Raw genomic sequence first — 10,628 nt, 5'->3', positions numbered from 1 at the left:
CCGAGATGTTTAAGTTACAGAGGGTTACTTTGTGATTGAAGAACTACACTGATTTGAGAAACAGGAGAGAATAACAAAATGAGTATGGCAGACCTGTTGCAGGAATTAGAAGTTAAAAGTCCCAGAATATGTGGCAGTTGTCTAAAAATGAATTAGAAAAGTGACAGCTCCTATATGAAAAGTTCTATGAAAAGGCAATGAAGAGGAAAGTTCTGTGCATTGTCATTTTAGGGAATAGAAGGATTGAGCAACAGCTGAGGAAGAAGTCAAATTCATGGAAAGAAAATACGTTAATAAGAAAGTGTTAACAACTACAGAAATTAACATGTAAGTTAAATTCACAAGGAATGAAAAGAAAGATAATTTAGCCTTCTGCTAGTAGAGTTTCCTTCTAAGGAAACATTACTCCAAATACTAATTTACTGTAACTGGCATGTTAGTTGCCAATCCAGGGAACTCCACTTCTAACTATCGAGCAAAGCTCAGATAGCAGTATGGCAAGGTAACTTTTGAGCCAATTTCTTCTTTAATGCTATAAACCACAAGTTGGCATGTATTAGAAGAGAAAAAAAAAAGTGTAAATAAAACTCTAAAGAGAATACTCTCATTGTTTTTCAAAAATATCCTGAAACAACTGCTGAAATAAATGGAATATATTAGAGGTGTCTATTTATATTTCAGAAGCATGCAAAAATCCAGCATAAAATCTAGGAGTTACTGTGCAATATGACATATAAAGACACAGCCTTAAAGGGCATGAAAAAGATAAGTGGCATACAGAGCGAAGGAAAGAATAAATGTACTCTGTTTTTATGGCTTCAGGTTATCATCATCGTCATGATTAATTACCTCCCCAGTGTTAGGTCCTGTAAGATCAAATATGTGAACAATAGGAAGCTCAACACCTTAATTCAGGAATTTCTAGAACACCAATGACCCAGATATCTTGCAGTTTTCCTCAAACTTACAGACACATTGAAAGCTTTTCAATAACAACTTGTGGCAGTTGCTATAAATATTGTGATTATGTCAAAAGGGCTATCAGAACATCAAATCGATAAACTAGGATTTATCTCACACTATGAAGGTCTAAAAGCACTATTATAACAAGAAAGTGTAAGTATGGTCATTTCTCAAAGGCTTCCAATACGGGCTTGCATAACCAGCAACAAGAAAAAAGGGAAAAGGACGAGTGAAAAAGTTGGGGTAGGAACAGGGGGAGGAATGAGGGGGTGCATACGTAGCAGGGCATGCGGAAAACCACACAGACCACCAATCTCTCTGATAAAGTTACATGACAAAATGTCATGATTCTATGACAAAATGGGGCTCGGGCATAATGTCAACTGACTCCAAACAGGTCTTGTATCACAAATCTAGCAGAAATAAAATCATGCACTCTTAATTTAAACAAAAGAAGACATCAGATGCCCACAGCTTGTGGCAAGAAATAAAAGCAACTTTCTAGTTAAAGCCCAAGTGTCACTTACCTGTAAAACCATTTGCTTAATATATTTCGTTCGTATACTGAAGAACTTACTTTGGGATTAAAATATTTTCTTCGATGACTATAATATTTAAAATATTCATTATATTTCCCTTTAAATATCTTGAAAATCTATATTAGTGGCTTTAACTGCCAGAAACTGTCAGGCATTATTGCTGTAATTACTCATTTATAGTAAGATTTTAATGCTTTAATCTCCTAAATGAATGTAAATCTCAACTGCACACCTGTGTTTATATATTCTCTTTGATGGGCCCTGTCACCTTAAATGTCAGCATTTACTTCTCTTGAGTGCTGCTTAAGGATTTCCTGTGCTCCCTATGTGACTGACTTTGCACATAGATGATTTAATGTGCCTTGAGAGCTGAAAATTACATGCCATACATAAAAAGCTTCAGTATTTATCTGGATGATGACAGCACTGTCCCTTAAAAACCTTTTCTCTTTCTTTTTATTTTTTTAAAGTACATCAGGTATAGAATAGACTGAAAACATTCTGAAATACCTTCAGAACCGTTCCATGATTGTCCTGTTACTATGACAGAAAACCATTCAACATATCAAGGGAAAATATTCTCAAAGTACAGATTAAAAGTGAGCAAGCTCTAGAAACAGGCAACAGATTAGTAAATACTTCTTGTTCACGAAAAAAAAGAAACAATTATACAGCAGAATCTTCCTCTCATATTGAATGTCCCATATTAAAGTGTCAAGAAAGGCAATGTAGCACTTCCTTCAGGACAAGGAAACATCAAAAGCAACAAACTCTCACATCTGAACACATTCAAATGCTGACAAACCAGGTAACACTAAAATAACAAAAATATATGACCAGGTGAAAAAGGACTGCATCGTGGATCCATGTGTGGTGTGGGGTTTTTTTTTAGAGGAAAAAAGAGTAAGTTTAGTTTTGAGGCAAGACTATTAACCAGTCTTCCAGTCTCTTCTCCCTTAAGCAGTTCCCCAAAATTTGGTGGTCACGTGACAGCAAACCATCTATGAAGTATTACATAAAATGTCAAGACAGACAAGATTACAGACTGAGGTCCAGAAATTAAAGTGACCTGACAACCTCTTCTTATCCAACCCAACATATCCGTGCTTAAAGAAAAGCAAAACACCACTGCCGTTTACGTAACATTTTGCCCCCCTCTGCCATTTACAAGTAACTGGAAGAGTATCAGTTGTCAATGGCTTCAGCAGGGTTTCCATTTCAATAACAGTCAAACATCTACATCACAGTTGACAATAAAAGTGTAAATAATTAAAAATTTACAGGGGTTGCTGCACCAAAAAAAAAAAAAAAGAAAGAAAGAATGAAGTCAATCATTCCCCCCACTGTTATTCCTGCTTTCCTTCTACCCTCTACCTTTCTTGACATTTTATTCAATACCCCACACTCTACCTCTTGCATATGCTGGCATAAATTGGAAGGATAATATAAACACTAATATTTCAGAGCAGTGTAAAATTTTGAACAGCAAACCACCGTTCCAGCAGGCTGAGCAGCACCAGTCCAGGCATCTTGCACACTTGCCAGAAAACAGATTGGCGAAAGCTATATCCTACAAGTGATCAAGATGCAAGCTGCCTGTTAGTAGTTCAAAAAAGCGTCTCAAATATAAACTCAAAGCAAACTTCATTTTTTTCAGAAAGGTTCCAGAGGCTTCTCACAGAAATACTAAAGGTGGACAAACTCAATGCAGCGACAGCTTTGTAAAAACCCTTCAAGGAAGAACTTACTTAAGCTTCAAATTTCAATAATTCATACTAAACGTAGAGAAGCTTATTTTCACAAACATTGTAAAAATTTTGAATGATCATAATCCCATGCATATTCAAACACAAATTCATTAGTCTGAGGTCATCATCTTTAATCCAAATACTTTGAGCAGTTTATAGCCTCCCTTTCACAAGCAAATACCATCTTTATATCCAGGTAGAGCTCCCCAGAGCAAATATTTACTTATTTTAACAAACCCCTTCCCATGTATTTTGCTCCATTAGCAATACAAATGTCATTCACGTGAGTAAGAAATCCTATTATAAAAGCGAAAACATTCATTTTCATTACATTTCATTTCCATTTTTGTTTTCAGAAAGTTCTTGTTCTTTGATAAAAATTCCCTTTAATCACGAGATCAAAACTACTATTATTTCACATTCTTCACAGCTGTCATATAAAAAATCTGATATTTTTTCTTCTAGTTGTTAACAACTTCATTCTTTCCAAAGAATTGCTAAATAAGATCTTCAATGCTACAGTCTTCAAAGATCTTCACAGCTGCTTAAATATTATCCCTGAGTGAAACTGAAGACTTCTTGATTCTATAAAGCAATAATTCTCAGTCTATAATTCACAAAACCTCAGGAATTAGTCCGCAAAACTTCTGCAGAAGTTATAAGAATGCACATCTCACTTTCCCATGCATGTAAGTAAACATGAAAAGGAGAGAAGTGACAGTTACTGAATTCTCAGTGTTTAGCTTCACTTTGTTGTTGCTGGAACTGAAGACGACTGTGACAAAACTGTACAAGATGATCCACTTATTCCCCCTCTCCACAAATAAGCTGACCAGTTCTTTTATTAAATACTGAGAATCACTTCTTACAGTGGTTCCTAGACTTGTTAACTGAAGACATAGCTACACCAGACTACACCTAGATCTGAACTTCAGCAGCTCTAGCTTATCTCAGATTGCAATTCTGAGATGCAGAACCATTACCCAGAAAACGCAAGGCACTCTGCTTCTCTTTAAAAAAAAATAACTAACTTTCTTAGGATACCTTAAACAATTAAAATCCAATAGGAGAATACCTATCAGTTTACCAGTACAGAAACTAGATCGCAATATCAGAACTTATTTCCTTTTCCTATAAACCATTCCCTTTTCTAACAGGTGGAACAGAAACTTTGATTCCCATCTTGTTTTATGCATAGTAAGGCATGAAAACGTTTTAACTTATAACAGAGAAGTATGTATAGCACAGTTCATCTTCATTTCCCTTTTAAAGCCTTTTACAAATACAACACTAAGAAAAAGAATACTGCTTTTACAGGGCACCTACATAGCACCATAGAGTTTAGACCTAGTTCACACATATGGAATTCCTGAGTAATATTCAAATATTTTACACAATAGTGTGAAGAGGGATCAGTTTCACATAAATTCCCAACAGAATTGGAAGGGGGGAAAACAGCAGAAGCAGGGAAGTAAATTTTCAATGAAATGATGCTTTGTTGCCTCAGTAGGCATAAGAAAGTAATACCTTCTTAATCATTTTGATGTATTGAAGGTACATTCAATAGCACAGAACCAAGCCATACTCCTAGCTATTTCCAGAAACCTGTAAACATTAATTTATTCTTACATATCTGAATGCTGAAACTGCGGCAGGACAATATGAGACTGGGGAATAGGCAGCAGAAATACAGCTCCACAAACACACCATTTGCTGAAAGGTCTGTTGAACCAAAGAATGCCATCTCCAATCGTCTCTCAAAGATCCAGGAAAGCCCACAAGTTACTGTTTAGCTAGTCAAATTCATTCTCAACACTGCACAAGTCATGTTTCATCATCAACATGCACTGGTGCCAGATCTTTCAACCCAGCAACATATAATGCACAAGTCAGTCACATATTTTAGAATATTTAAGCTCTTCTAATTAAGCAGTATTTTAAGAGAAAGTTTTTTTCAGTAGAGTGATGATCGTACGTTAATTTTTATTAATTTTACTCTGAGAGCAAAGCTGGAGCTTTCTAACAAAATAGCTTCATAGCTTAGTTCATAGCTGCAATGCAAAATTTTACTGAAATCATAAATGCAGAAACTGCAATAGATGTTTTCCTTTAATCAACTCAGACAAATGAAGCTGCATGTAACAGTAGGAACTCTTTTGTAATATCCCTAAAGCATCTCAAAAGCAACAGTTGTTTGTCTATACAGATTTGGTATGTTTAAGGTTTTTCAAAAGTTGGTAAAGAACTAGAATGTAATTACACATTTTTCAGTTAAGTGTTGGTTGACTGAAGCAGACTGAACTTCTCTTGTTGCAGCACAAAATTACATCACTTAATCCTCATTTCTGTGGCATGACTATTCTCCAAGTTCAGAAGTTCTGTGTGGTTGTTTTTTAAAGCCCGAAGTACACTTTTTATTTTTTAAACAGAAGTACTAAGACTATCTTAATGAGAATTAAAAAAAAAAAAACGAGGCACATGCTATACAGTACAAATTCAGAATGTAACATACTTACAGCTTCAAAAGATAAGTTAACGTGTTCCAGGAATTTCTGTCTTAAACCGTCAGTGAGTTCATTGAAGCGGTATCGCAAGAGATCCATTTCTTGTTGAAGAAACCAACGCCTGAGATCCTCACTGCAAAGAAATAATTAAAAAAAAACCCCATAGTATGTTTTCTGATTACACATTCCCTCTTTCTTTATAAACTAGATATCAAACCTAGTGAACACAGCATTAAATGTAGTGCTGCCTTTGGCATGAGACCCACAAACTGAGGAGCCTGGAAGGTAGGAAAACTTCAGGAATGAACACTCAACCAGAAAAGACTTTTAAAGAGAAGCATGACTGCGGATGTTTTGGAAGATCAGAGGTAGTCAATCTCGACACTGAAAATCACTCTGTAGCTATCAAAGCTGTTAGTCTCTTTTAAATGGTACTCATTGTTTCCCACTCGGTTTAGATAAGAATAACCAACTGCAGGTAACATTCTCCTTTGGTATTTAGAGGACAGGGTTTTTTTCTTCAACATGGCACAATATTTCTTCATTTCCCAATTAACATCACAATTAATCTGATGAGGTAAACACATCATGAAGCCTACTTCTCACTTTTGGGGTATCCTCCAGCTGAAGGAACGTGCACATATCTCAGATACTATAACAACAGTGCTCTATGCTAGGCAAAAAAATACCCTGGAAGCAGGCAAAAGGAAAATAAATTACAATGAACTTGGGTGAGGAACACAAATAGAACACTTGGCAAAAGAGCAAAAGGGGTTTAGCAACTACAGGTGAGCAAGTAGGAGACTAAACAAGAACACAGGGACAGGAGTCAGTAGACAGCATAAAAGCAAAACACTGAAGCCAGTGTCTGAGTACTCATATTCCTCTTTGCATACTGGATTGCTAACATCCCAGCACTCAGATTCCCAGACATCAGCATGTTACTCAAAGCTATAGCAAGTACGTACCAGAATACTAGTAACAAAAGCCACCCTGCACGTACAGGCACAGAATGCAGATGGTAGTGTATCTATCTCGCTATTACAGGGCATTCTTTTAAACTGTCGTCCAAGAGCTACACTGTGGGCTACTGCCATGACAATTCACAGAGCACAGAAATACTGCAGTCTTATGTGTTCTCCTCACAATATTTAAGGCTCTTTTCTCAGAGGGGACCAGTGAATCACAGCAGAGTCGTTTGTGTTCTTGTGGACAAAACCACTGCTTGAAATATGGCTTGAAGAAAAGTAATTATTATTCAAATTACAATTCCAGATGGAAAGGCTCTGTTAAGGCGCTTTGTCAAGTATAACCCTGTGGACAGTTTCAGTGCTTGGGATGTATTAATAATCTCTGCAACTTAAAATGGAAGTTAATGCTTTTATGACTGATCTTCTGTAGTTCTTCTGTGATTATCTTGGACAGTAACAAAATCCCAGGACATGACAATTTTACTCTTTTCCTAATTCATCAGCCTTACACTGCATTTGTTTCCCTAAGCAAAAAAAGATAAAATTAAGCATATATAGTTATTTTGGAGGCCAGCCAGTCTCTTGTTCTTTTCTTCAGAAGAGTAGATCAAACACTGTAATCCTACCTACCAACTTAAGTTACCAAAATAAGAAAATATGTTATCTCTAGTACAATACACACACGTACCTGGATTCTTCCTACAGTTGACAAACTAGCTGATGAGCTGGCTCACGTTACTGTGTATGTCCAGCATATACTTTACAACTGACTTCCTAGGAAACATCATCATTAGGGCAATATTTACGTTCATTTCTTCCCTATGTTTTTGGAAAATGTTGTATCATTTCTAAACCCAAATTACATCCTATACTTGTTATTAACATTTAAAAAAATTGTACACTTATTCCAGACACATATTAGTAATGACACTTATCAAGACCACAACCTTAACTAAAAAGCACTGTCATTGTCATTAGATAACTAAGCAAGCTGCCGCTGCTGAAGATGAGACAGTTGCAGATAGTTGAAGCTCAGACATTAGGAACATCTCCTCATTTTTTGCCACATAACTTTGTGTGCAGAGTACTCAATGGTTTAAATCAGATCAGTAGGTTCCTGACTAGAAAAATAATATGAAAGAACAGTTACTTTCACATCAGGGAACAGAACTGAGCGTGGGGGGCACGGAAGTCAATCCCCTTCACCCCCTAAAGAGCAGTAGGAAAGACCAGCATATTTGCTATGAAGCATCAACACAGAAGTACTTCAGAAAGACATGAAAATGCTCCTAAATCCAGAGCCTAAGACTAGCAGCTCCCATTCCACAACTAAATATGAGAGTTCAGTTACCAACAACTTCATGTTAACTTGTGAAAAGCCTGGGCATGGGCTAGAGTTCCATTTTACTAGGCAACCAACACCAGAAGATTCCTCAGAGTTTGAGTTTCAAAAGGTAGACAGCAAGGGGAACGTGGGTACAGAAAGTACACAAAAGTAAACACCAGTCAAGGTAAGAGGCAGCAATTTCAGCACACAAGTCTAATTTACCATATAGGGAAAAACAGCAGGAAGTAGAGAAAAGGCCTTGCTAAGTTTGATAAAGAACTTATGTCTTTGTTACGTGACACAGACACACAAAAAAATTTAAACAAAATATCAAGCACAAAAGTATGTTTGAAAGTTTCCTGAATAGAAGATAGAGTTTTGCTGTCAGAACAGAGACGGGATTTATTTCTTCCATCTTAAGTAAGTAAAGTGAAGATTATGCTCCTGTGACTTTCAAGATTCTTCATAGCTAATCTAATAAAATGAAGAGAGATGCAACAGACAGAAGCAGAAATGCATGGCCACAGCCAACATGCAAGTACAATTCTCTTCAGAGCAGAGTTTGCCATGAAAGTGAGTAAAACAAGATTATTCTATTTCCTGGTCTTGACAGATATAAAGGACATTACAAGAGGTGTGAAAGAAGGGTATGGATGAGACTGTTCACTCAAGACTATACGTACCATATCTTACCAACATTATATAGGAATAAGCTTTAAAGTCTTGGATTTCAGAAGGCAGAAGAAGGACAGTCAAGAGATGATGACTACATCACAAATTTAACCGACAAGAACAGTGGAGCTGGCCACTTCAGACCGCGAGAAAACCAAACCAAAACAATTCGATTTTGTAAGTGAGGACTGATGCAAACTAGAAGAAAAAGTCGATATAAACTCGTACCCCTGGGTGGCACTGTTGGCCAATTAGAAACTTCAAAAGGCAGTGTCGCAGGAAAACAAGCCTTTAAACACAACTGCCTGGCAGGCCACAGGGAACTGAACTCAAGCTAGTTTGCAGTTATGTCTATTTAAGCATGTTTTTTCAAACACTCCTACCTTAATAACTTTCATCAATTAACCTAAATATTTGTGCCAAGCTTATTTTTCTGACCTAGTGTGATAAAAACTTAGGGAACAGCATATTCTATTTGCCTCCCAATCTTATATCTTGGGGAACATGATAGTTTTGGAGTATAGAAATATCTCATCCCTGAAATAGAAGAATGCTGGATACAGGGTCACCTCACAGTGCTTAAGATGCTATTTTCCATTTTATGAGTAAACACAAAGTCCCCATTTTCAAAGGAAAAAGAAAAAAGCTACTTTCAGTGGAAACTGACTATCAAGCCGCTTTATTGCGACACTGCACCAAACTATCAATGTATAAACAGGAACACAAAAATACCTTTGCAAGTAGTTTAAAAAGAGTGCCCTGGAGCCCCATCCAAGGCTTCTCCTCCCAAAGACGTCTTTCCCCCTAAACTACAAATCCAGACTCTTTCCTGATGATTCTGTGGCCCAAAATAGCTTGTATTCATTTCTGCACAGTGGTTCACCTTCAACAAGCTGCCCACCTCTGCCCTGCCTAAAGTCTAATTCCTAAGATACTTCCCTGAAACACAGGGCTTGAAACATGTCCCCTGTTTATTTCCTACACAAGCACTGCAGTCAAATAAGCTCTTACACTAAAGGATCTTCTTTTTAAAAGATAGCTTGCAGAGAAAAATAAAGCAGTCCAGTTATCTGCAGCTGTCATTAATTCCAGGAGATTCCAGAGCCATTATAGAGATGGCGGGGGAGGGGGGGGCATCTCTATACTAATTACTCTTCCAATTCTCTCTCCCATCCCACCAGGAGAGAGTGAGATAGCGTCTGTAAAGGACTTAGTTGCTGGCTAGAGTTAAACCAAGACATGTGTGTAAAACCCAAAAGTTTATCCTTTTTTTTCATTTTAATTATTACAGAATCTCGATATTAATTTTGATTCCAAGTATCCCTTCTCATCACAGTTGAAATCAGGTTCCTAGCAAAAAAAAAACCCAACTGTTTGAGCATACTCTCTATTTAGTAGCCATGCAACTCTAAAATATCTGTAATGTCCATAATAAAGCAATATAGTATCTGCATACATTTAAAATTAATAACAAGAGTACAGCATAATCCAAAAAGTACTTACGACTGACAGTAAGCAAGACGTAGTATGAAGTGAGAGATATGGTCTTTTCTTCTTGCCTCATAATCATCCTCAGCCAAAGCCTACAGAACATATTATTATTATTTCAGAGAAATAATCTCTCCCAGATTAAAAATCTGCAATTTGTCATTGCTGTTCAACAGCGTATTAATACTCATTTTTAAGACAATAAATGCAAGACTATTAAAGAAGGGAGTTGTCCTAAAGCAAGAAACCTATACTCTCAAAGAAAAACTACATCTCTGACAAAATGACAGAATTTAAGTTTTAGGAACAGTATTTCATCACCTGTACTTTTATCCAGAATTCTTGAGCGGTGTAAAGAAAATGCTGCAAAGTGCAAGAGAGTGCCCTTTTTTCATTTTTACTTACTTTGTAGGGAA

At 36.7% G+C, this 10,628-nt stretch overlaps 1 protein-coding gene across 1 annotated transcript in view; it reads right to left on the bottom strand.

Annotated features, from left to right (window-relative positions):
* The window catches only part of PRIM2 (primase, DNA, polypeptide 2 (58kDa)), a gene marked incomplete at its 3' end in the record, with an annotated part of 77,242 nt that overhangs the window by 64,467 nt on the left and 2,147 nt on the right, over nt 1-10,628 (bottom strand). The window contains exons 3-5 of the mRNA XM_009879844.1: nt 10,618-10,628; nt 10,228-10,307; nt 5,767-5,887 (exon numbers count right to left, since the gene is read on the bottom strand). The exon at nt 10,618-10,628 is cut by the window's right edge and continues 120 nt beyond it. Coding sequence (XP_009878146.1) covers nt 5,767-5,887; nt 10,228-10,307; nt 10,618-10,628 — 212 coding nt within the window. The remainder of the gene's footprint in view (nt 1-5,766; nt 5,888-10,227; nt 10,308-10,617) is intronic.

The sequence above is a fragment of the Charadrius vociferus genome, unplaced genomic scaffold (genome assembly GCF_000708025.1).
Source record: "Charadrius vociferus isolate BGI_N301 unplaced genomic scaffold, ASM70802v2 scaffold342, whole genome shotgun sequence".
Taxonomy (NCBI): Eukaryota; Metazoa; Chordata; class Aves; order Charadriiformes; family Charadriidae; genus Charadrius; species Charadrius vociferus.
Note: the sequence above shows the minus strand (reverse complement) of the source record. Positions and strands in the feature narration are given on the sequence as shown.